Source organism: Anser brachyrhynchus, assembly GCF_964034855.1.
Source record: "Anser brachyrhynchus genome assembly, chromosome: Z".
Classification (NCBI taxonomy): Eukaryota; Metazoa; Chordata; class Aves; order Anseriformes; family Anatidae; genus Anser; species Anser brachyrhynchus.
This window is the reverse complement of record NC_137697.1, coordinates 27977138-28004983: the sequence shown is the minus strand read 5'-3', so window position 1 is coordinate 28004983 and position 27846 is coordinate 27977138. Positions and strand designations below refer to the sequence as shown.

Genomic DNA, 27846 nt, shown 5'->3' with positions numbered 1-27846 from the left:
GGGAGCAGTGCTGTGCTGCTGCTGCCGCCGCCGACTTCTCTGAGATGCTACAGTATCAGGCGGAGAAGGAAAGAAATGAGTTTGGAGTTGATGTACACGCCGGAGCAGCAGTAAAAAGATATAAGATATCGACACGCTCAGCTGCATCTTGTTAAAAGCTTCCTGCGGGTTGGCAGAATGAAATCTTTATTTAAAATACACAAACTATCGTCAAGGGAAGAACGGAAGGGAAAACACTAAAAGGGCCAAACGCAATGCTTAACCCACGGATATAAGGAAGAGGAGGAGAAGCGGTGAGATTGGTTTGGTGCGAAAGGAGGGGTGTGTGTGTGTGTGTGTGTGCCCTCCTTGCGGTCCAGCCACACCAGCCACCCGGGGATTCAGTGTCTCCACTCAGCTTTAGAGAGAGACTCTCTTTGATGGGGATGATGATAGTTGCTCTGGCAGGGGAAAGGGACTTATGAATACCAGAAGGGTAATTTGCGCTCACACTTGCGTGTGATAGGAAAACGTGCTTCACCACCACATCCACAGCAGCGATCTCTTAAGTGGTGGTAATATTATTATTTTATTATTGCCAGCCAGTGGCTTTAAAGGTACATTATTTTAATGCATTATTAATTGTTTTCCCTGGGAGAGGGGGAAGGTGGGGATAGGGCTTATTATTATTAATAGCGAGGAGCTCGCTCACTCCTTTCGCACACGCCGGGGAGCGCGGTGGGAGGAGGCGGCGCCGGGAGGAGGCGGCGGCGGAGCGCACACAGTGCCCGGGCTCTCTGCGCGGACGCGGCGCGCACACGCGGGGCCCGGCACAGCCCCCGCCGCTCCCTCCCCGTACCCTCCGCCCCTGCCCGTACCCGTGCCCGTGCCGCTGGGCGGAAAGTTCCGCGGGCAGCCGCCCGGCGCAGCACCCCGACACCTCACCAGCCCCATCTCCGCGCGAGCGGCGGGGCTCCGCGGCCGCCAAAGTTGCGGCGGGGCCGTGGTCTGCCGCGGCTGCCAGCCATCAAGTGGCTCGTTAAGGAAATGCAGGTGAGCGGGCGGAGCGGCAGGGGGCTGCACAAGGCGCGGCGCGGAGCGCGCCTCCCGGTCCGATCCTCGCCGTCCCCCCGGGCCGCTGCAGCCGGCGGCGCCGGGCGCGGATCTGGGGCCGCTGCCGCGCCCCCGGAGGTGGCCGCTCCGCCGCCCCCCGCCCCGCCCGCAGCCCCCTCCTCCCTCTTCCCCACCCCTCCTCGCTCCCTCTCTCCTCCCTCTTTCCTCTTTCTCTCTCTCTCTCTCTCTCTCTCTCGCTCGGTCTCTCTTTGCCGGCCTCATCGGAGAGAGTTGCAGGTATCTTCCCTATCCCCCCCTTCGCCAGCCCCCCCCCAAGGAAATTTTAGGGCGCGGAAGCCTCAGGAGGTCTTAAAACAACAACAACCAACCAACCAAACAAAACAACCTAGCAACAACAAAAATAACAAAAAACAACCAAACCAAAAAACACCACTGGTAGGAAAAACAAAAAATTTTTGGAAGGATGACTCTTTTGCAGGAGTCTGCTCGGAAAGCCGGGATACCCCCAAGAAACGAGCGGCACCGGCGCTGGACCCCACCAAAACAGAAGTGCCTGATGTGGCATGTGCTTCTCTTTCTTTGCAGTTCCTTCTGGGCCTGTGTGGACTAGGGGCACAATCCGTCGCCTGACTGGCAGGAGGGGAAAGTGGAGACTCCTTCAGGTTTCCAAAGAGGTCCGAGCAGACAGCATTAGTAAGTAAATGCTCCATGCTTGGTTTCTGTCCCTCTGTTCTCCCGCTCCTCAACCCTTTTCTTAGCTTATATACACAGGAGTATGCACACACACACACACACACTTATATAGGTGTGTATATATATGTGTGTTTTATGCTTTTAAATCGCTCTGGTCTGGTCAGAGAGGAACTTGGCCACAGTAACTTGAACTGTTCCCAGTAGGAAAAGTGCATAAAGTGGTTTGGTCATCTTTTATGAAGAAAAAAAAATAATAATTGAAGGTGATTGCTTGTGTCAAGAAACCGAGTATGTTAAATATTGTGTAATGTCTACCTTAGTCTGAGTACAGGTATGTGGTAGGTTACAGACAAAACCTAGACAAAGAGATACATCCTCAGGAGGGGTCTAAAGCACTGTGTGACCTACTAAGTAATGCCAGGTGACAGGGCATTTGGTATAAGATGAAATGTGAGAGGACTATAAATACTGTGTGCTTTCAGGTGTAAGCATTTTTTAGTTTTTAGCCCAGATCTCTGAAGTTAGCTTGTTTCATGAAGTTTTATATGTATAGAATGTATGGTGTTTTTCTTTTTTTTTTTTTCCTTTTTTTTTTTTCTTTTTTATTTTATTCTTCTAATGAGTATTGCAGTTCCAGGAAACAGAACTGCTTTTTAAGTGCTTTTACGGGACATCTGTGAAAGTACTAATGGTGCTTTTTTTGATATATGACCAAAAAAAAATAAAAAAGTGAAACCAAAGGGTAAACTCATTTGAAAGGGGCTCAAGAGCAGTAGGACTGAGCTGAGCAGTAGGGCTGACAGAAGGTACAAAGATCAAATAGAGGTATGTCATGAAGTGTCTACTGTTAGGTGTTATTTAGCACTAAATATATCTTCATCTGGGGAGGAGAACTTTTCTAGGTATTATTTCTCTTGGGACAGTGGACCCGTTATTGACATTTGCGGTGTCTCTTGCAGGAAACAGCTAGTATTAGTAGTTGGGGGTTAACTGTTTCCTAGGTAAAGAAAATAAGGATGAGAAGTATGTCAATGTAAATATTTGTTCATGTTTGCTAGTGCCTAAATAAAACCTTTGTGTTATGTCAGTAAAAATATAGTTGAGTCAGGTTTTTTTTTTTTTTGAATGTACCAGAAGGAATCAATAACATTTCAGCATTTTTTTTTTCTATTCCTGCCAAATGGACTTGGATTTGAATTCTTCATGTGTTATTGTATCTATTGTAAGGACAATATGGATTTGAATTTCAATGAAAGAAACTTATCTCTTTAAAAATTCTTGGCAAATTTGGGTTACTTTACAGTACACTAGAATAGTAAATGGGGCACTCTAATTACGAATCTAATATCTAATGCATTATGATTTTAATTTTCACCTAGTCTGTCATTAGAAGAAGTTAAACGTGTTTAAAAACACATTTTATTAAGCATCTCAAAGTGAAATTAATGCTGCATTTTCAGGTATAATTCAAAATCAATCAAAGTAAGTAAATGTCACCAGGAGTGAAAGTTTATTAGGGTCAAATTAAATGCCTTTATTTGTGAAATAAAGAAATTTTTTTATGTTACAGTAGTCAAACTAACCTGACAAATTTTACGTAGGAAATTAAAGTGACTTAAGCAGTTATAACTAAAATCAGCAGTAGCAGAAGGATAGCATTCAGAGTTGCTTCAAGGTTGTTTTTATAACTTAAAGCTAGGAATAATTACCAAGCGTAGGCTACAAGTTCTGAGGTGGTGAATCAGGGTGACTTTTGTATTGCATCACAGTACTCTTTGGGTAATTTATAGTAACATTTATGACAGAAAAAAAAAAGCCACTGATGATCTTAGCTTAGTAAGGAATCTTATCATTATTATTTCAGAGCTATGAATTTATCATTCAGCTAAAAGCATAGTTTTTTTTTTTTTTTTAAGGTAACAATTTGACATGGCTCATTGCTATGTTGTACTCGTTGTGGGCAAAGCATTAAAATAATATATCCAGATAAATTGTATGGACTGTTTTGAGACAGTATACAGAGAAGTTTATCAACTTAAGCTTTGTGTTACGCTAGCTGGTCCTCAAATATGCAGCATGTGATGCTGAGTGCCTAATAAAGTGTTTTTACACTTATTTTTACAATATTGACAATGTTGAAAAATATATATTTGTCTAATCGGATATGAACTACATTTTTTATTTATGTTGAATCAGAACATACTTATGGCTTTATTATTTTGGAGCATACTCTTTATTATTTATTTTCTGAATTTTCTGTAAATTTAGGATATCACCTGGCAATACTTCAGTATCTGTACGAAAAATGATTTGGCATATACTCCACTTTTGCTGTAATTATTCCTGGCTGTTGTGGGAAATGATCTGAATCAAATCCTGGCAGTCAAGTTTGGTACACATTATATTTGATTATATATGTATGTAGGATCTTGATCATAATTGTTGATATAGAAAAGTGTCAAATCAGGTCAATCTGATTTAGAAGAATTGACAGAGGACTTCAGGAAAGACCTCTTGCTGTGAGGAGAGTTACAGCCTATAGCTGATAGAATAAAGTTGCATATGCAGCAGTAGTGTGTTTTTGCAATTGTTGTTCACATCAGAGAATGGTCTGATGAAATATATAAGCAATCTGCAGGGAATGTATGATTAATTCTTCTCATGCGTGCATATTGTAGGAATTCTTACAAGGAAACTCCAACATATCTGCATTACTTTATGGCTGATAAAGTCATTGTCTATTTTTAATATTAATCACTCAGTGTACAAGCATGCTATTAAACTTTGTGATGTTAAACTGTGATGGAAAACAATGGTAAACTCTTTATTTCTTGTTATATATAGCCTTATTGAAGAAACTGACCAATACACAAGCAGGCATGATGATTGACAGCAAAAAAAAACTATTTTGAAATGATGGATATGGTTAAAATCATACATAGACATCTTAATTAGCTTGGTTTGCATGTCTTTATTTTATGAAGTTGTGCAGCATTCATAGCTTTTATGCGTATGGATGCTAATACTTGAAACTACAGGTTCCAAGGACTGTAACAAGTTGGGAATACTAAGATGTCGTTGGCTTAACTGGAAAACAGGCTAGTTCAACATTTTGGGAAAAGCTACTGATACTTTTCATCAGTACAAATTTTTCTTAGCATTAGAACAGAAAACCTGAAGAAGCCCACATACTTAGAGTCCAATTGATTTAGTATCATTTTGAAGACATAAGCAGCACAATCTCATTAGCAACAAATATAAATTTAACAGTGGCATTTATGCAGAGGATCTGTAATTTAGGATTGAATTGTGGTATCTGTATTCAATAAAAGCAAGCACTTTTTTCCTTTTTTTTTTTTCTTTTTCTTTTCTTCACCTCATTAATAGACACAAGTATTTTTGGTAAACCAGCAGGAGAGGAGGAAACAAGCACAGCACTTTAAAAAAAAAAAAGCCTATGGAAATATTTTCAATTCAAAATACCAAAATATTTGTTGTATACAAGTTTTCTGATTTTTTTTACCACACTTACTTTAGAAGTTCATTAGTACTAGAAGTTTCTTAAGGAGTTTTTATGTGCTTTCCCTTCTTCTAGACTTTCCACCTCACTGATTTGTCTATGTAATCCTAATAGAAAATGATAAAATTAGTAACTAGTTTTATGCTACAGTGATAACAGAGTGATGACCCTATTGGTCACAAGGGGTGGACATAATATTTGATTGCTATGAAAAATACTTAATAACAAACAGATGGATTTAAAATTTTGATAGGAAATAATCAGTAGACATGGATAAATTAATTCTTAAACAGAAATTAAATGATCATCATAATAATAAAGATTAAGAGAAGGAAACGTGCATGTTAGATTAGGCAAAATGAATGCATAATGGAAAGGCTTTTTTAGCTTTCTTAGCAGTCTTAGATACCTGGTTTTCAGCTTTTCTGTTCTAGTAGCTTCTCTAATAATTTTCTGTATAAAACAGTAACAGAAAAACTAGCAATAAGTGGAAATCTGCTGAGAAATTACTATTTGTATGGTCAGTATGAGGATTGAATTCTGCATCTTTTTTCATTTGTTGTCAATATTTGCAGATATAGTCTTATTTATGTTTCTATTGTATTAAATAATATTAACTGAAAACTATTGTGCAAGAAATCTTATTTTGTGCATTCTTTTTCTTTACTGTCCACTTTGTTATTACTTCTAAAAACTGGAGTATTTGTCAATGCATAAGCTTACACTCTAGTTGAATAAGTTTTTAACTGAGTGGAGACTGCAGAATCTGGCTTATAAAATTGGTTTTACAAAATTTCTGTCAGCAGACAGAAAAGATATGTAAAATTTGTCAAACTAATAATATGTTTGAAATTTATTGTGAATACAGGCATGCATTTAAATACTTTCAAAATTGTTTAAAAGACTATTACACTTTGTGGATTGTGCGCTTACATTGTGCTGAAATGTAAAATTAAGGTTTTAGAGATGTATTTAGAGAAAGGGATTTCATCATGTTTGTTTGCAATATGAAAAGGCCCATTTTATATGAATACTGTGTGAAATTTATTCCAGCTGTAAACAGCATGAACTCCTGTACTTACAAGTTGAAAGAAAGATTCATATTATAGTCCTCTGTTTTCTCAAAACACTGGATCTAGAAAAGCGTTCTCTACAGCAGTCACTCCGATACTTAATTCTCCTCTTGGTGTGAAAATCTGGATGCATGTTTAAGCTGTATTCAGTATGTTTCATGAAGGCCTTTCATAAAGTAAAGTGGACATTTTGGTGCATATGGTACTCTGTACTCTGTTCCTGAGTTTAAAAAATGAGAACTGTATATGATGGTCATCCAGAAATTACTCTTCCTCCGAGGTGTGGCTCTTTATTTGGTTTTAGATTAGCTAGCTCATTTGCAAAACATTTCAAACACTTCCCAGTGGTATAATGTTAAATGCTTATGCTTTTTGTTCACAGTGTAAAGATGTGTTGGAGAGGAAACTGCTTCAGCAATGGTTATTGCCTAGTCTGTAAATATGATGACTTGTGGTTTAATGGGATGTGGGACTATTTAGCTGTTCTGGTTATTACTGAAACTGTGTGAATAAGGTAAACTCATATTTCCAGAGTGCCCAAGAAACCTCCTGTCTGGTGAGCTTCTTAATGTGACAGAACAATTGCTTTATGATGATTGATTTAAGGTGAGCAACCTGAATAAAGGTCCTCTGGTGGCAGCAAGTTGGAAGTGTACACCAGACAGTCTTTCGGGAGCTGTAATTCTGGTTACTGCAGCAGAAGTAACAGCGTAAGAACAATTGCATATACTCTAGTTTGGAAGGTAAGTAATTTTTGGACTCATGCAGCAGTTTAACAGTCAGCGTGGGAGTGTGTAAGCCAAAGTAACTTTGCTTTAGCTTTGATGCATTCTCTTTCTCACACTCTTAAAATGTATCCTTCCTTGTGTTACAAGACGTACAGTCTTCGCAGGCCCTGTAGTACACAGAACAGTTTCTAAAGTAGTAAAGGAAATCATGTTCTGCCCTGTATTCTCCTCTGTTCTCTTTTAGTCCACAGTGGTTTTCTTCTGTCTTTAGCAAAGAAGCAGCCTTCCACATTATAACTGGATCTAACATACCATAATAATTTCAAATCTAAAAATTTATGATGTTCAAAAAGAAGTTATATAAGGACATTTATACAACATTTTTTTAAAATCCACTCCAAAACATTACTTCATATTAACTTTAAATTCTGTTTCTGTATTCAATTTCTGATGAAGTACAACATACTATCAATACTTGCACATATGTGTAAGGGAGAGCAATGATGAGTGGCTATAAAATTTCTGGCAATAACAAAACAATGTATCTGAATTGCTGTCCATTAGGGTAGAACATAAAACTATCTATCACATCAAGTTTCACTTTGCTTAAAAACGACAGAAAAAATATGTTGACTCAGTCTTAAAATTTTCTTTAACACTGAAAGGAAGGTGCTGTGATATGGTGTTAGGAAAAGCTAAATGGTAACTTCTGTTCTAAATGGAAGGGGTTCAAATAAGAGAATCCATGGGAGCTGTCCATGTCTACATGAGTTGCTTTCCTTTTTGTTGCTTTACTGTAACGGTGAGGTTGCCAGAGGGCATCCCCAGGCCTCTTAAGAGAGATAGAAAACAATAAGGAACACCATCTTCATAGAAATCATTATAGTATCATGAAATATTTTTCTTCATCTAGATTTTGCTATGAAGGAAAGTAAGGAAGTAATTTTTTTTTTTTCCTCTTTCTGCTCGTTATTGTGGATTTTGACCATAACAGGAAAATGTTATCATGCATTTGAAAAAGTACAAACCAACTCTTTAACTGTCAGTATAACTAGGACATTAGAGTTCATACTAAAGAATTCAAACTTGAAGCATGATTTGAGATCTGTAACATTCCTGTAGTGGGAAGAATGTGCTGGGAAGGGCTTGATCAACATTAAATCATTATTAATGAAGTGTTCTACATGTGCTAGTAGAAATATTTGATGAATATACACAAATTCCTCTTTAGAGGAAATTTAATTAGCTTTTTTTTATTATTTTTTAACAGATAAATAATATAAGTGAATTTCTAATAATATACTACACATAGCCTGTAACATGATTTGTGTTCCCAGTGTACATACTCATCATGAAAAGTTGTTTAACTGCAAGTATTCCTTCACAAAAGGAAGTCTGCCCAGCAAAGCATACCAGTAATTTCAAATTAGACTTTGGTAGAATTGGGTCAGCATTATTAATATGCCAATTGGAGTACTTTTGGGACAAATCGAAACAACAAAAAACCTGTTCTTTAGATAACTTATTGACTTCTGCAGTTTTAAGCACAATTATTCTTTGAACTTGATCATTCTTCATATAAATGGCTCTTTCACACATCTTAATTATAGTTTTCCATTTTTTTTATGAATGCTAGGCTTGAAAAGCTGCACAAATACATTGGCTTTTTTTTATTTTTTTAATAAGTTTTACAAGCTTTGAAGTGGGCCATATCATTGATGTGAATCTTTCTCTCTCTGTGAAATGGTGTCCTGTGAAGCTAAGATCATCTCGAAAGGCTGGAGATTGTTTTGTCAATGCCTCAGCTAGGAAGCATACAGACTGCAGAGCTTCAACAAAAGGTACATAGGTCACCAAGCATGGGTAACCAAATACTGTTAGTCATTCTCCCTTTATCCATGCTGTGGTCTTCTGCAAAATTTATGTATTTATTGAGATTTTGTCAGCAGTATATAATAGGTTTTATTTGGAAGAAAAGAGAAATAGTTTGGAAGTAGGGCCAAATTGTTTTCTTCCAATAGCGTTCATTTATAGTATGTTTTCAATTAGTTATTTTAATGAAATTGCAAGAAATGCATAAATCATGTTCCTTACAGGATGCCATTGAATGGAATGAAGTGGTAATGAAGTTTGTGGGTTTTTTTTCTTTCTTTTTTTCTTTTTTTTTTTTTTTTCTGTGCAATCTATACTAAAAACTATTCTAGAATAAAATCATTCATCATGGATTTCATATGTTATGGTGTTCTGCCAACCGAATAAGAATGCAACATTTCTCTTATGCAATATTTCTTTTATTTCACATTCTCTTCCCTTTGAGCATCCCCTGTAGATTCTGTTTTCTGTTCTAGGTTTGTTATAGAAACCTGAAATTTATATCAGGCACAACAGTAGCAACTTGCACTGTGTGCAGCACCCATTTTTCGTTATCAGCTGTAGATTTTCACAGGTTTCTATAGGTGTGGAAAGGAAGTCTCTGGATGAAATTATTGAATTATAAATCATTGTTATTGATTGAATATAGGATCGTAAATTAGAAAGTATCCAAACTTATTTGTGCTCAGGATCACCTTTGTTCCTTATGGAGGCCAGCTTTTCTCATTTTCCCTAGGTTCCTCATGTTCCCTGCTTTCATAGTCTTTTTTGCAGAAGACTGGAACATGGATTAAGTATTTTGAAGTCAGCTCATATCTGGGCTTTCTATTCCTTCTCACATATTATGAGGATAATTTTTACATAGATAAGAATTTGTGGGACTCTTATGTAGGGTATGATAGGCGTTCTTACCAATTCCCTTTTTCTAGAACTGATGAAATTGAGATAGTTCTCCAGGTTATGCAAATAGCAGATGTTTCCTAATGTGGGGTGAGGCATGAAGAATTAACTGATACCTACATAGGTATTTCAGAAAACCAAGAACAGACAAAATTGCACATGAATTGTTCATATCCATATTTTGATGTTTTATCTAGAACTTTGTTGTTCCTCTTTTCCCTTTCTGAAGATAAGGATTTTTGTGTGTGTGTGTGTCTTGCTAATAATACATGAATTTAATAGAGCTCCTCACTTTATCAACATATTTGTTTAACTATCAGCATAATTTGATTAATTATATCTTGGAGACTTCCTGGAAATCAGGAAAGGGTGCTCATGCATAAATGCATCTGTGTGTGCATCTGAAATGACATTATCCTTGCCTTCATATTCTGAAACTAGCTTATATTTTTTTTGTTGTTTGTTTGTTTGTTTTTGTTTATTTGCTTATTTTATTCCATTATTCATAGGTTATACAGAGATTCATGACGTCCAAAAGCTTATGCTACTAACTATACTCAAGCCACAGAATCAACTTGTGTATTTTACTGTTGGTGCCTCTGAGAGAAGGTACCACAGCACTGCAAAACTTGAAAATAGCTGAATAATATTTTTATTATTATTGTTATTTGCTGCTTTGATAGGTCACCTTTTTCTATTTCTTGGAAAGGAAAGATGGACTTAGGGATTTGTGTAATATAGTTATGCTGAGGTGAGGTGTGTTTTCTGTTTCTGTATTATTGACATCTTGACCATTATGCAACCAGTAAAGATTACTGGCAATAATGTTTTCTTCTGAGGTCAGGGATATTGATTTTGGACTGTAAGCAGAGCTGATGTGATAAATCTTATGGTAACAGTACTGTTAGGATTTAATTTTTGACATAATTAGCTTTAGACAAAAAGTTTAAGATACATGAATATGTACTTGCTGTAGTTATTTGGATATTATGTTCATTAAAAGATCGTTGCAAAAGACATTGTAAGTGTTCTGCTCGATAAAGGGTATTGGGGATAGGATAGATGAGAGACGACTCTTACAGGTGGAGATCTCTATATGTAACATATCTACCAAGGTTTTAGAATGGAGGGAGAATAGATCCAGTTTTTGACCCAGAAACAATGTCCATAAACAGAAGATGAAATGATCTTCAAAAGTTATTGTAATAACTACAAAGAATAGAGCAATTTAATAGGCAGAAAAAAGGATCAAAGAAAAACTTAATCTATATAATTTTATCTAATTTTGTTAATTTATATGACCTCAAGCAATATTCTATCCCAGCAGGATATCCCAGCTCATGCAAACTTTAACATCTGTTATAGTGTTTCTCTGGTTTTCCACATTTTATTAGCTTAGGGAAACAAAACAAAAATTAAATAAATTAAGCAAAGTTGCAATTTTTACTACGTCTAAAAGTTGTACAGTAACATAATACATTGTCATTTATGCCTGCATCATATGAAAGTTGTGATTCAGATGAAAGTTGAGAGATAATAAAGATGTCTAATAATTATGATAATAATAATGATAGTGACGTCTTGTGATGTGTTGCGAGCAAGACCATGTTGTTAACTTGAGAGAACATTGATTTTCTCTTGCCCTGTACATAAAGAGACATTGTAGGAACAGGTAAAACAATTCAATGCTTTGCAAATATTCTAGTAATGAATACACTATTCTTTTTTTGTCTTTTTTTTTTTTTTAATTAAGATATGTTTTTAGTGGTGTTTGGAATGAACTAAGTTGAGAAGGTTACTTCTCAGAAGAATGTTCACAGTGATTTTCACTGCTAGTAACTTTTCTCCTTATCTGTAGCAGCTAAATCTCACTGTCAACTAAAAATACATTTTTAACCATTAGTTCTCACATAAGCAGATATGGTAATTTCCAAAGAGTTACTATGTGGTCATTGTTAAAATAATGTTAACAATGATCTGAGAATATTTCATCTTGTAAGTGTCTGAGCAAGATGTGCTGGATAGAGCATGAGTTCAGCTTATTTTATGGTGCAATGTGAGCTTTTATTGGTTTTATTTGTTGGTACGTGTGTGAACATCTAGTGATTATCATGTGTCTGTTGTATTTATACTGAATATTCATATTGGACATTTTAAGTTATTGTACTGGTTCTGGCTGGGATGGAGTTAACTTTCCCTGAAGCAGCCCATATAGTGCTGCACTTGTAGCTAGAACAGCACTGGTATCACACCAGTGTTGTGTCCGCTGCTGAGCAATATTGGCACCACATCAGGACTCTCTCTAACCCTCCCACAGTCAGCAGGCTGGAGGTGGGCAAAAAAGGAACATCACCAGGGCAGCTGGCCTAAACAAACCAAAGGGATACTCCATACCAGGTGATGTCACACTCAGCAATAAAAGGTGGAAAAAGGAAGAAGAGGGGAGGGGTGGGCTCTCGTTGTGAAAACATCTGTCCTCCTGAACACCGGCTACATGCGTTTAGGCCCTGCTTCAAGGACGTGGTCAAGCATCGCTTGTTTGTGGGAAGCAGAGAGTAATTTCTTTCCTCTGCACTTCCACACGTCTTTTTTTTTTTCTCTTTATTTAAATTGTGTAATTAATAATAACTTTTTCTTAATAATTATTTTTCCCTTTAATTAAGTTATCCTTATCTCAACCCATGAGTTGTTCCTTTCTTCTTCCCCTCATCTTCTCAGAAGGGGGAGTGAGAGAGTGATTGTGGTGGAGTTTAGCTGCCTAGCAAGGTAAAACCACCACAGTTATTGCAAAGTATAGCAACACCTTAATTTTCTTCTACAACACAGTTTTTCTTAGTGCCTTTTGAATGTCTTTGTCAGTTACAGATAGCAATAATTCCTGGTGGTATTTATCTATATGCTTTCTTAAGGTAGAAAACAGTACAGTTGTGAATTCAATGATATTGTATTAAGAAATCAGTCTTAATAACACTAGCTAACATACAGCATTATTTTGCCGGTTTAAAAAAGGTGAATGTCTGAGTTCTGTCCAAGAGATCAGAAGGTATTTTAACTTTTTCTTATATGAGCAGCGAATGCGTTGAGGACAGAAAGAAGTACAACTGTACTGCTTGCATACTACTTGGCTTAAAATGAGAAAAGAGGGCTATATGACCTCTACACTCTGCAAGAATTTTATGTCTAAATAGTGGGTCCATCACACAGGTCCATCCCTTTCTGCAACCCATCTTTATAAGACAAAACTCTGTAAGTTTCCCTTGTGAGACAGTAGGCAGAGAATCTATATATGATTTAAAAATCTGTATCCATTTCCTCTTCAAGAGATCACTGGCTACTCATGTGTACCTTGGCAAGTTTGTGCCATCATCCAAGGTGACATTTCTGGTGGAATCATTTTCTGAATGAAATGATGAGTCTGAGATCCGGCTGAGAATGTAGGTCTTTTCCCTCTGGAAGGTTTGAAATATGATGACCATTTTATGAAAGCAGTATCTAGTCACTAAGTTAGGCTTTGGTTTTTTTTTCTAAGAACTTGTAGCTATCCTGGTCAGTTGGTTTATCTTTCCATTGATTGCAGTTGGTAATGAGAGGCTCATAGAGTTTTCTTCTCTTGAACTTTGTCCTTTGATTTGCAGCTTGAGAAGAGCCAACAAGTTAAAGAATTAGGTGCTGGGAGGAAAGGGCATTATTTTTCCATAGCCAATGTTTAAAGTGAGCATAACTCTCTTTCTCTCGGTATCCTTATTCAGAAGTGGTTTTTATGTATTTTTCCCCATTTGTAAAACTCATTTCTGTTTACACATCTGCCTATTAATATGCCCAAATAGAAGATAGTATATAAGCGTAAATTTGATTTTTATGCCAATGAAGCCCTGTAGGAATGAGAAGTAGTAAAATCTGAAAACAAGGTGTTTAAACAGTTCTATAGGTGTATATTCCTTGTTATAGGAAAGAAAAAAATCCCATGTTTCAAGTGTGACAGATGTGTTCACACATTAATGGAACAAGAGCTGAAGTGTTAATTGGATTATATTTTCCCAAACTCCAAAATGCATCTCTTTTAATCCCACAGCCCTTTACTTGATCACAGAGGAATGACTATGAATTTTCAGTTGTAAATGAAAAAACAGGTATGGTGCTAGTGCCTGATTGGGCATCTTTATGAAGCAGACATATCTGCTGTAGAATGGTGTGGAACTGCTAAGCTGTTAAGCTACATCTAACAAGCATCACTTTGTGCCTCTCATCAGTAAAGATTTCACAGTGAAAGCAATGGAGTGGAACCTGGAGAAAAGGATATTCTCCCCACCTGCTCTGGATGAAGCATCCAGTCTTTGCCTCACCTCTTCTATAGTGTATTTCCAGGAGTGCTTGCCCTCTAATCCCCTTGCAGATTTTGTGATGTGTGGTAAACTCGTGATTATAAACATGAACATTGATGTGGTATTCCAGTAGTTACAAGCAATTTTTATCCACAAAACTTCATAGAAAAAGAAAGTTATTCTCATACACACCACGAGTAACCTAATGGAAAAGAAACAGAGTACTTTTCCCCAAGATATTATATTGGAGTGTTACTTCAACTATGTGTCCATTTCAGAGAAACTCTTTTACAGTGAAATATAATTGTCCTTGCTGCCCAGTTTCAGGACAGTGTTTGAAAACAATGGTGTCATCATTAGAGTGTTAGAATTACTGAAATAACAGAGTTAATTTCTGTAATTCCAGTGATGCATGTTCTAAACTGAACATTTATTTTAAGTATTCTAAATTATTTTAAGTACTAATCATTTTAATTTTATGTTATTGTGGTGTTTCTTAGTTATCTTTTGCTTGGAGAAAGCTAACTTTTTTTTTTTTTTTAATATGTATGCTTTCTAGAAAAGACTGATACATAGTACGCTTGTTTGTTTTGTTTTTCTTTTTTTTTCTTTTTTTTTTTTTCTGTTATGTAATAATTGGAAAGATTTCAAGAAGTGTTGTGAATTAACAGTATTGACAAATTTGTGTTATATTAATCAAATAGTTGCTGTGGCAAGCCCTGATGATATATAAAATAAGAAAAAGCACTATGCAGGTCATAAGTTACTATAGTGCATGCAAACATGAAAATTACAAAATACTAACATCCATGATAATAATAGGAAAGCTGGGACCAGATGGCGTTGTTAATGCATTTCTAGCAAGAATACTTTTTCATGTGCTTGTTTTACACAAGTTCATCATCAGCTAGAATATGTAAACTGTCAGTCAAAGTTAACACAGTTTGAGTGTTTTCTGTCTTTATCACAAGAGTATGCATGTTTCAAGGCAAGTCAATAAACATTAATAGCAAAATCTATTACCTATTGCAAGAAATAGAAATTCAAAATATTCAAAAATAGTATTTATTTATTTATTTTTAATGATGGTGATAGGTATGTTGTAAATTGCAGACTCTTTTGTTTGCTAGCAACAACTTGGATTACTCCAAATCCTGTTGTTTGGCTCACTAATACAGACTTAGTTATTTAACTAAGTTGTCTCAGGAAGAAAGACTTTTCATGTTGCTGAATTAATTAAGCAAAAATATGCAAAAGTTTACTGTAGATATGTACTCTTATATAAACATTCATAATTATGTGGACTTCTATCTTTGACCTGTAGTGCTGTAGGACATATAATAGTCCGCACTTGCAGTACAGTGCAATAATGTGTTATCTTTATTTGATGTCTTGAATATTGAAAATTTGATATTTTTATGTATTTATATATTTCTGGTTTATGATGGAAAATCAAGATGTCACTACTTAGTTCATTTAAAATTATCTGAAAAATAAGAAAAATATTTTAATGTAAAATATTTTTATGAGCAAATACTTCTATCAGCTACCATAGAGTTCTATCAGCTACCATAGAGTTCTATATCGGTACCTTAAGATGTATGCATGTTCTCAAAGGTTTGCATGTGTATTCAGCAGCAAAATTGAACTAGTGCAAGATTTATTATAGCTCAAGAACCAAAGATCCCGGTTTTCTTGTTTAGGAACTGTGTAATCCATGCACCTGGAAATTTGTAACTATTATGAAAGTGCCATAAAATATTGCTTTATTTATTTATTTTTTCTTTTAAATATATGTTTATTGTCTGAAAATTTTCAGAAGTGCAGAGCAAGGAAACTGTGAACTGGACCAGAGTGGAAACAGGATGTATAAAAAAGCTTTCATATATTCTGTCCAGACTGCATTCAAGTATTATTGTTTTGGTACTAGATAAAATGCTACATGAAAATAATCTGAACTCTTAAATACCATACTAGGGGAGAATCAAAAAAAAGTAATGAAACAATGAGTAATAGTGAATAATAATGAATACCTACATGGATATTTTTAAGTCTGGATCTTTATCTAATCCATTCACTGCTTTCAGGGAAGAGCAGGAGAAAACACAGAAATGGGAAAAATCTGTTCTTTTAAAATAAGAAAATATGAATGTAAAGCCATACAAACTTAGTGTAAGTATTAATGGAATATGCATCTGAAGTGGCTTATTGGCAAAGGAATTGGATTTTAGATGTGCTAATATATATGTTAAATCATTCTCTTCAGCTTGCAAAGTCACCAAGGAGGATTAACAGCAAATGACAGAAGCTACTACTGAGAGGGAATAAAGTCTTCCTTAAGCAGACTGTCTCATCGGCTCAGTTTTAGGATGGCCATAAAAAGAGGATAACCTTAATTATGGAAATTGCTACCAGAGCCTCTTACAGTATTTGAATAGGATAGCAGTTTCTCTTACAAACTTAATTTCTGTGATACGTAACTGACTTAAGAACTGGTTCTCTAGTCCCAGTTTTCTGCCCAGAAATATGACTTGAGGAGAAAAGTAAAATTTTTTCAGGTATACTGGTAGGTAGGAATACGTCAGTTTTTGTAGTTCCTGAATCTCTGTCATAAAGCACTTCATCTGTTCTTCAAATGTAGAGACAGCATGAAAGCAGCATGATCTGAGGAGACTTTGGGCATTGTACTCAGGAGAAATGAGGTCCAAGTCCCTAATGCTGCTGATGAAAATTCTTGAACGATTGTATGTTAGATTACAGAAAATACACTAGTGATGGTTACAGAGACTAAGAAATAACTTTTCTTTTTGTTGTCAAAATAGATTAAATGTTTTTAAACACCACTTATTTTAATGGAAACATTTATTCATTATTTATGGGTGAATACTTGTTGCATGGTCATGGGCCACTGTCAGAGCAATTCAGTTGATTTGCAATTCTATTTAAAATACAGATCCTTTTTAGATTGCTAGTCCTTCCTGTAGGACACCAAAGTCCTGGTAAGAATATTGCAGACGTGGAAGTCAAGCTTTATTCAAGATACATCACTTATTTAGTAAGACTCTACACAGGAGTTTTAGACCTTCTGTGTCTCAGGTTATTATGACTATAAAACCTTCAAATGCAACACAATCTTATAGTAAAGCTCCAAGTTCAAGCTCCAAGCACATGCAATTTCTGAGGAAAAGTACCTGAAAGTAATGCAGAACTCAAAACAACAGCTTTAAAGATAAATATTGTACTTTTTTTTTTTTGTTGGTGGTGTTTTTTCCCCTCTTTGAATAAGGTAGTGATTCATGGAAGAACTCTGTAGCTCAAAGCAAATAAGTTATAAAGTAGGTATGTGGTTTATTTTGGCGCCGGGCACATGCGGGATAGCTCCCAAAGGCATGCGCACCTTAACACAGCAACTTGCTTTGGTTATATGCAGTAAAAAGTTACATATTCATGAAGTTTCCCAATACGCCTATACATATTAATAACCTATCCCCGCTTTTTATTAAAATTAGCTCCAAGAAGTCATTTCCATAAACTCCTCCCATCTGTGCCTATGCAGTGCCTTCTGGTGGTGGTCATCGGGGGGTCGTGGGGATGAAGTCCGATAACTCCTCTTCATCACCACTGGTTGACCCCCTGCTTTTGTACAGACTCAGCTGCTCCTTGGCTCTTGTCCAAACCACAAGGTCAGTCTCAGCTGGTTTTTGAGACAGGTTCCCCATTTTTGTCAGGAAATATCTTCTGTGAGGGGCCCCGAGACTCCTTGTTTCGGTTAATTTGCACAGTAGTAAGCAAAGACACTCAGCAATATCTATTTTAAAGAGATTAAGCAAGCCCCCATTCTTTCATTCCTGGCTTTAATAATTACAATTGTTTTATTTAGAAATCATTAATATGATTAAGCAAACCCCCATTCTTCTATCCCTGGCTTCAGTAGTGTTCAGCTTTTGTTGTTGCTTTTTGTTCCATTACCTCTCTTTCTGTGATGGGTATTTATTTACATGTGTATTGCCTATTTTCAAATTCTCCTGTCAAAATGCCTTGTTTAAGAAAAGTTTTTATTGATCTTGGAAGAATCATTGACATATTCCAAGTATTAAACTTTTACCCATTAATTTATAGTTAGCAGTGTAAGTTAGGTTTGCTCCTAGTTTAAGAGAGATTCTGTACTGGAATTAAAGTGTTAATTAAGATTTTAGTTTCAGCTGAAGATCCTATGCTAATTTTCAAGTATACATTTTGAAAAATATATGATGAGAACTGGAGAACATGATTAGATTAGTATTTTTTTTCCTCCGTAGAGGTTGACATATGGTTTGCATTATAAATGATGAAAAACAATATTATTTAAGTAATTAAACCAAGCTGTTCTTAGACATTGAAAGAGAAATCTATGCATTTTTTTTTCTTTTTCTTTTTCTTGACAGTGTAGAAGTAAAATCTTTATATATTTACCTCTTGAAGTGCAAATGGTAAAGTAAGCAAGTAGGTTACTTCTGAGTTGGTGATGTCAGAAGTGTTTTTCAAAATAATGTTTATCTTTCAGTATATGGTCACTAAACTATTTAATTCCAAACTTACCTGTACTTACCAAGACTTTTGAGTTGGTGGAGCATTTCTGATGCCTTGTTAGATGAAAAAACATGTCAGCGGTGTGACTTTCTAGTATTATGATGTCTTCCATTCACTGCTGGAATCATTTGAATCGGTCAGGCTCAGAGCCATTTATTCAACTTATACTGTTAACGAACTTCAATTGGGCATCAAATGGTTTGAGAAAAACACCAGTTTATAATAATTATTCATTAAGTATTAAAATATTCTCTGATTTTGCTTATATTTAAAGTTGCTGATACAGCCAAAAAAGAAAAAAAAGTTCATAGGAGGTAATGCAATGCACAGTATTACTGATAACTATTGTCTGTTTGTAAAAGAAGAAATTTTTAATGGCTTTTTTTTTTTTTTAAGTGGGGGGAAGAGGGAAGTAGGTAACACAAATTCACTGGAACAAAATAGTGCTTTGATTTGTGTTGTGTATTTTTTTTTTTGTTTAAGAGAATGAGTCTGGTATTCACGAGCAGAATTTAACTGCTAAAATAAGAGCCAAAAAATAATGCTGTTAATACACTTCAGTTGAAAATGACATCTGAGATCACTTTTGACTTAATGACCCTCAACTATGGTATTGATTCCTGGTCAAAGTGCTGAGAATAAAAGAGTTGCAACTTTAGAGTTCCTCATGGTAGGTTCATGCTACTCCTTTCATCAAAGGGAATGCCATCATATGTAACAAACTATGTGTTTTGTTATTTTCAGTTATAAAGTATTATTCTTCTAAAGTGAAGAATTAAATGGAATCTCTTTATGTGCCACGGATATGGATTTTTTGTAGAGCATTTTTGGATTTATTTTACGCATTTATTCATGTGTATGTAGAAATTTAGAAAAAAAAATCAAGAATGTGTTTGCTAGCAGAAGAGAAATTGTTAAACTAAGTTAAAAAGAATAAGCAGGGAAAAAAAAAGGCACATATCTGCACTATAAAAAAAAAAAAAAGAATGAGATCTACCAAAAAGAAGTGAATCCTGAAGTTGTATGTGTGCACCTGTATATATGGGAGAGCAGTTAACACACATGCAAACAGGCAACTACCACTGCCTTCAGCTGCATATAGTGACAAACCCCTTCAAGTATGTAATTAGTTCAGGTTCTTGATGTTGGCTTACAAAGAAAACCAGTGAAATATATTTTTATGATGTAAAAAGTACATTTTATTATGTAAATATTTTCTCATCTATATTTCTAGCTCCATCTTTTTTTCCTGGTACAGAAGAATTGAGGTCCTTAGGAACAGCTAAAGGATTCTGTAATTTGTACGATAATATAATTTGGCAACTCTTTATGAGTACTGGAACAGAAGATCAAAGTTTTAAAAACACTATATGTAAGGTATATATGAAACCTCTTGTTGCCTGTAACTTCTGTTGCTTGAATACTATTACTTTATATCCCAAAATAGAGATTTCCAAAAAAAAGTAAACAGGCTATGCAAACTGGTTAAACAAGGTATGAGTGATTTGGTAAGCAAACCCGTATGTGCCTGAGGTGGAGCCCAATGCCCTAAATTCTGGAGGTTTGTAAGAGGCAATGTGGTAACATGAAGATACATGTAAAGATGTACCTCTAACTGGCTTCAGTTTTTATCTGTTCCTCCTGACATGGAAAAGAACATACTCAGAGTGAAGCAAGAGGTCGTCAAATCTTCATATAAACTTAATTATTGAGTAAGAAAGGTAGCAAGCAAAAGGCCACTCCATGCTTGTGTTGGCCAGTGAAGAAGAAGAAACTGCCCAGGAGTTTTTGTTTATAGGTTAATAACCTTTATAGGTTATACTTTTTATATATTTATATAAATTTGTATATATGTTTTTAACCTGTATAGGTTATACTCTTCATTTAAATTGAATAATTTGCTCTTATTCATAGTAGGTTTTTTTGTTTGTTTTTTTCCACCTTCTGTTTCTTAAGTTAAGCTGTTAAATTTGGTGTGCTAGATCGTGTTCTTATTCTTACACAAATATATAAGGATTTTCATTTGTTTGATTTTATAGCTGAGTGCTTGGAATAAATACGAAATTATTTTTCATATTTATTCCAAACTCTCACCTATAAAATCAGACTAATTTTAATTACATTTTCTGGAATGATTGTGAGAATTTTTTATTTTATTTTTTTACTTTTGTGATGAAAAGTTCATACAATATTCAAAGAAGAGCATAACAGATGAATTTGCAACACGACTCATCTGTAGCCTGGAATTCTGAGGGTTTTTAAATTGTTTTTTGATCTGGCTCTGACATATTTAATATCAGATATTCAGCATCTCCCTCCCTTCTTCTCTCCCTCCCTCTCTCCCTCCCTCCTTTCTTTCTTGTTACCTTGCTTATTTTGTTACAAATCTGTTCATAAAATGATCATGTTTATTATTTTTTATTTTCAGCTTTTATTGCTTGACATTAGTTAGCATTAAAAGTCAGTCTCTACTTGTCAACCTAGATACAGAGAAAATCATAATTCATTTAAACTTGACTTATTACTTGCTAAGTATGCAGTTGTCCCTGAATTTTATATTACCAAATACATATATATATATATATCAATCTAGATTTTTTATATAAATAATAATAATAATAAAAACAGTGGAATACAGATGACCCTAGTAAAACCCCATTAGATATTTCTGTTTTCAGCATTTTCAGGTGTGATTACAGCAATTTTATACTGTCTTAAACATTTTAAAGCACTTAAAGAAATAGGACTACACTTCTGTGTATGAATATAGCAGAATTCTAATTCTGATTTTTCAATGATAGACACACCCAATACAATCAGCTTTTGTTGTAAGACCCTAATTTTATCGTCTCTGAAATTAGTTAATTAAAGGTGTATTTTAAAAATTATTTTATTGAATTAGAATTTAAGGTCACTTTGCATAGATACAATCACCTTTAAATTTTTCTTTTTTTTTTTTTAATCCTCCATATGCTGTAGCTGTCAGATGGCTTTTTCAGAGGATAGACTGAATGTACACATCCCTTTGTGTACATATCTTTATTAGCTGCTTTGCAATTCTTCTATAGTGCAGTATACTTTAACACAAATATTTATATAGTATTAGTATTATTAATACTTATAATACTATTAATACTTATAATACATAAATAATAGTACTTTGATAACTAATATTGTTTGTCCAGTATGCCCATTGTATGCCCATAATAGTTGCTATTACTACTATGTAATAGTGATATGTATCTCTCCATGTCCTGAGCTATAAATTAGACTAGGCTTATCTGACCATTTGAAATTCTATAGCATCAAATTAGATATTTACAAGATAAACATTCTGTGTTCTTCAAACTATAATTTTCTCACGTGCAACAGAACATTTTGTAAAAACTAATTACATGATGTGATCTTAACCCAAATTCTGTTTATACTTATTAGTATGTTTTGCTGTATAAGGCAGATTCATGTTGTACGTTTTGCTCTGTAGCATTTGTCCTTATAGGCACGTAAAAATAACCTCTCAATAAATGTATTCTTTACTTCTGTATTTTAATTCAGTTCTGTGGCAGCTAATTTTTTTGTTTGTGTATTTTTTTTTCTTTTCTGTTTTGCTTTTTTCCCCTAACTTCTCAGTTTGAAAAGAAATGTATGTCACCACCTTGTGCATCCCAGAAACATGCATTTACTAGTGCAGTTTCTTGATCAGACTGTATCATGCCTGCCCTTAACTGTGCTATGTGCACAGAATGAGGTTGATATCTCTTCTGAAGTTTAAGGATTGTAACCTGCCATGTGATCTCTACTGAGATGAATGTGTTTAAACAATTTCAAATCTCAAACTTGTTTCTCATTGCCAGCATTATGACAAAACTGAGAGACCCCAGACTGATTATTTATATTGTTACCCCAGACTATCTATTTTTATTTATTTATTTACATTGGTATTGACAGGTTTCAGAAGAATGGAAAATACTGAATATTAAAGGGTCTGACTGACGACCTCAGTCTGGCCTTTGGTTACAGAGAGTATGGATGTTCTGAGATAATCTCTCATTTGAGAAGAACTAACTTCCTGGATACTGATGGGAGAATTGAGGAAGCAAGAGTGTTGCTCTGTAACTGCTTTGTTTTAGTGTTACTGCTAGTAGTGTGACTGTGTTGACAGGTATTCTTCCCTTGTGTTAGGCGTTAATGCTCTGATTTGCTTAAGTTTTACAAGCCAGATTCAGGAGGAGGGGAGAAGATTGACATTCCCTACTATCTCAGGATGCCTGTTATTAGCATAAAGTCCGTTCTGCATCTAAATCTCATCAGGGGAAGAAATACAAAAAAATGATTTCAGCTGAATTTAAAGTGCTGTTTTGTAGATATAGGGTTGATTTGTACACTTAAAAAGGTACCGACTAGCAAAGGTTGATTCCACACCCCACTCCACCCCCACTCCCAACCATGTAGTGGGTTGCCCACTATTTAGAAAGAGACTAACAGTCCAGCAGCTTTAGAAATAAAGAGTCTGGAATGTCAGCATCAGCTTCTCTGGTAGAGTAGGCCTATTGATGTACAGTTCTATCTTGCAGGAGAGAAAATGCTGGCTAAAAAAAAGAATCCACAGATCATGAAAGCATGCAAAATCCGTCTTCTAAATTATTGTACCAGACATATTTCCATAGTATTTGAACCATAAAGAACCTAATCTTGATGAATATTTTCTATAATAAAGTCATACTCATATCTAGCTCTCTTTTACAAATAAAACTTGTCAGTCCCATGAAGTATAAAGAAATTGTGTTATGCCCATTCTTAACATAGGATAGTGAACATATTTGGTCTAATTATGATATCACATTTACTGTAACTGTATGATAACTGCTTGTGTTTAAAATCATAGTCACAACGTACAGAATTTAAAATGCTACATGAAACTCCTTTTTTTTTTTTTTTTTTTTTTGGTATTTAGGTTCATTTATTTTTATGACAGGTAAATGTGGGTAGTGCCAACAAGTGCAGAAGTTCAGTTAAGATTCAGTTTTAAAAAGTGTTTTAGCACACTTGACGGAATTTTTATTCCAGACGCAACATATTTCAGGCATTGGAACGGGCTGCTAAGGGTAGTGGTGGAGCCCTTATTCCTGGAAGTATTTAAGAGATGTGTGGAGATGGCACCAATGGCCGTGGTCTAGTGAAAGGACTCAGGAGGTCAGGTTGATGTTTGGACTTGAAGATCTTAAAGGTCTTTTTCAACCTAGATGAACTGATGATTTATCAATATAATCAATTGAAGATTGTATATAATTGACGTTGGTCAAAAATTTATGATGAAAATTGTGTACTCTTAGAAAAGCATGTTAACATTATGAAAAAAAATCTGCTTTTTTTTTATATGAAAATGATTTAGAAAAAACTTTTCAAGGGGAAAAAAAATAAAACCAGTAACAGACTGAGTTTGTAAAGTTGCTTAGGTACTTTGAGGGAATTGTAGTGGGTACCTATTTTTCTGTAATGTCTATGTTCTTGAGCTTAGTTTATTTTCCAGGATTCAGAAAAAGTCAGATGTGCCTCTCTAGAACCCAGATGAGATGACTGGATGTGAGATCTGCCTGCTTCTCCAGCCTACTATGAGTTTGTAGAAAAGCTGGAGGAAGATACTGATCAAACTACTATTTGCTAAGAAAAACAGACATTAGTTTTTAAAATTTGTTTAACCTAATAATGTAATGTAAATTGGTACTTTTTTTTTTTCAAATTGGAACTCTTTTTTTTTTCCTCTATCTGTATGTTTAACTATCTATTTAATCCTTGACAAAGTGAAATAGGTAAGTTAACTTCTTGTAGCCATGGATGACAGGGACTCTTTCAAAACCTCTGCTGTACTTGCTCCAGCACTGCCTTTATGTTGCCTAGTCTACCATACTATGAATTTTCAGACATGATTTCTATAGCTTTGGTGATGATACAGTTGTTTTGAAAGAGTCAACCTGCAAATTTTCCTTTCCCAGGGAACGTGTCATATTCTTTTGATGTATTCTTTGTCCAAAATAGGGCAAAAACATGACAAACTTGAAGTATTTGGGGTAATGAGGATAAGATGTCAGCCTTCAGTGAATGTAATGTAGCCTGTAAGACAGAAACTGTTATGCCTTTTTTTTTTCTTCAGTTACATTGTTTTCATGTGGTCCATTAATTTTTAAGCACGATATTCATCTCCAAATTTAGAAAGCATATTTTGATTTTTAGAAATTAACAGTAGGGAAGAGCTTTGGAGAAAACTGGATCATGTATTACCATTAAGAAACTGACTACAGAAACTGTCTTCAGGCCATCAGATGGCTGGTAATATGACATAGATTTTTTCAACAACTGTCCATCAAAAAGACAGATGAAAGATTCTTAAAAAATAAGAATAAATCCTCTAGCACTTGGAGTTACTATTGCTAAATCATTCACATCCCTTTTTCTCGACAATAAAAATTCTTATGAGATATCATTAGACTGTTACAACTTATAACGGAAAAATCAATGCAGTAAGAAAATTAAATTTTACTGAGAGCCTTTGGGCAAAATGCAATGTGAAAATGCATTTTAGCTTCCCTTGTGGTTCAGAGGAAAAGGGAGAAATGGAATCTAGGTTAGCTGTCAGTGCACTACAGTTTTTAGAAGCGAGCAAAATAGCCTGTGAACTAAACTCTTTCTTAATGTATTTTTTTCCCTGATTACTTAATAACGTGCAAATAACCACCTTAATCTGATCATTTGAAAGGTCAGAAGTCTGTTCTACCCATTTTAAAAAAGTCTTTGGTCAAAATCGATGAGTAGATTCATCTTCCCAGGAAGAGGATTTAACAGAAGGAAAACTGATTCATCTGCTAAGGTATACAGCAATGACATCTGAACCCCTGGAGAGACAGAGAGAGTGAGAGTAGCTAAAGTGGAATGAGGTGATTGTGGTGTAATCAAAAAGAAGTCGATCAAAGCTGCCAACAAACTCTTGTGGAGAAGTGACATATATACTACATTTGTAATCACTGTAAGTGGTCACTGTCTCTTGCTGGCAGACAGATATGGCAAGCACAAACTGACACATGAGGCAATTACTGATTTAAAGATTAATAAAAAAAATCCTCAAAGTTGGTACTTTGAGTTCATTTTTTTTAAGTAAGAGAAACATTCTAATTATTTTCTGTTTCATGAAATAAGTGGTTTATACAGAATTCATAGGTGAAAAAATCTGTAGCAATCAGAATCAGAATTATTTGTATATGAACTAAATGTCTGCATGTATTTATATAACGTGAGCACATGTATTTGTAAAATATGTATCTTACATATGCACACAAATCATAAACGGCTTTTCTCTCCTTTACATTGATTTCTGATGGTTAAATTGAAACGAGTTGTTTTACTTTGGCAAAGCCTAATATAATCTTGCGTAAGTTTCTTTTTAAACAGATATATGACAAATTTGGAAAGGAAAAAAAAAGGAAATTATTACTTGTAGCTTAAAACAATGCATCTCTTTGAAAGACAAAAATTAGGATGCTCATGATTGCATTTTTATCGGCTTAAAAGAATTCTTGTTAATTCTGATAGCTGATAGGATCTCTTTTTTTTTTTTTTTGAACTTTTAAGGAGTCATTTTGTTGACTTTCTACTTCAAATTTAATATTTGGAGCTGTTACTTTTCAGTCTGGAAGTAGAGATCCAAATGTGTTTTTCTGTGTGTGTGATAGTTAACATCTTCCAGACAATTTGTCATTTTCAGGCTGTACTGGGGTAGTCTCCCTAATTCATTTCATGTAGTTCATCAAAGAAAACCAATAGTTAGCAATGTCTAAAGTGTAGCTGTCATCTTTTATGCTGCATATTAAAATTCAAATCTGCCTAAAAAAATCAAGGCGCCAAGGAAGAGACCTATTTAGAAAGCAATACCCCATCTACACAGATATCTCAATTCTTTATAAGGGGAATATTTTGCGTTGGTGGTCCACAGAATCAGTGCAAGCCCAGGTATGACAGGAAAACTGGGCAGATAACCTCATCAGAAAGAGGAAATTGTGTAATGGAAATAAAAGGGAATGGTACTGAATGGTCATTTTTGACAGATGTAATGGAAGTCTATTTGTGTTTGTTATGTATTCAATGCATGCAGAATAGAAATATATATATATATTTTTAACAGGCAGAGGTATTACATTTATTATCAAGAAGAAATAATCTATATAAATCACCTTCCTTCACGAGGAGAAATACGCATTTGAGAAACTTTCTGTGTAGATTTCTGCTTTCACATAGATAGATGGAAAATTTTATTCCAAATATTAATTTTGTGTCCCACTCCAGTTATCTTCTCATGGTGAATCTTGTGACACATGTGTTGATAAAGGAGACAAATAGTTAAGGTAGGAGATGAGGGAAATGTATGCCAACCTTCATCTACTGCACAGATTTTATCTGGCTAACATATGTCTGTGTTTTATTAAAAAGAAAACCAAAACCTCTTTGTAGACAATACTCTTTTTGTTGTTGTTGTTGTTATTTTATTTTATTTTTTTACCTCATAAACAATATGATGGAGATGTCTATTCATAAACATATTCCACACATTTATAATTTTCTATATCTTCTCAGTTAAGCGAAGGTGAGAAAGGGTATGCAGCTGAAGGTCTAGCACCGTGGAGTGGCTGGTTCTGCACTCCCACAGAAGCTGATGTGCTCTTGAGCTGTGGCAGATTTGTGAGGAGCAAAGGCAAAGTGGTCCATTATGGATTTCTTGTATTTGCTACTCAGACTAATTTACTAAGTCAGTGACCTCATCTTTGCATGGATGGCAATAGCTTCGAACCTGAACTTATTATTGTAATGCTAATCACTATTAATAATTGTGATAGCTATACAAATAGACAAAGCTGAACTTCAGACAATGATAGTTACCTGCTATTCCCGCCCCAGTCATCTATCAGTTCATGTACTTAGAATGTTCTTATAGTGCATAATTTAGACGTTGTTATTATATATATGACAATACCAGTGGAAATCTTATTAGGCAAGAACTGAGTACTTTGCTTGAGAATGTGAAGTTCTTTGACTTCAGTGTGAGTTGAGTATGCTTTAGATCAATGTAT

General features: G+C 35.0%; 1 protein-coding gene across 1 annotated transcript in view; it reads left to right on the top strand.

Moving 5' to 3' along the window:
• Positions 1–460: 460 nt before the first annotated feature.
• Positions 461–27846, top strand: part of LOC308185172 (uncharacterized protein) — a gene marked incomplete at its 5' end in the record, with an annotated part of 167331 nt that continues 139945 nt past the window's right edge. Inside the window, 4 exons of the mRNA XM_080572963.1 lie at positions 461–475; positions 638–968; positions 1033–1329; positions 1639–1746. Coding sequence (XP_080429089.1) covers positions 461–475; positions 638–968; positions 1033–1329; positions 1639–1746 — 751 coding nt within the window. The remainder of the gene's footprint in view (positions 476–637; positions 969–1032; positions 1330–1638; positions 1747–27846) is intronic.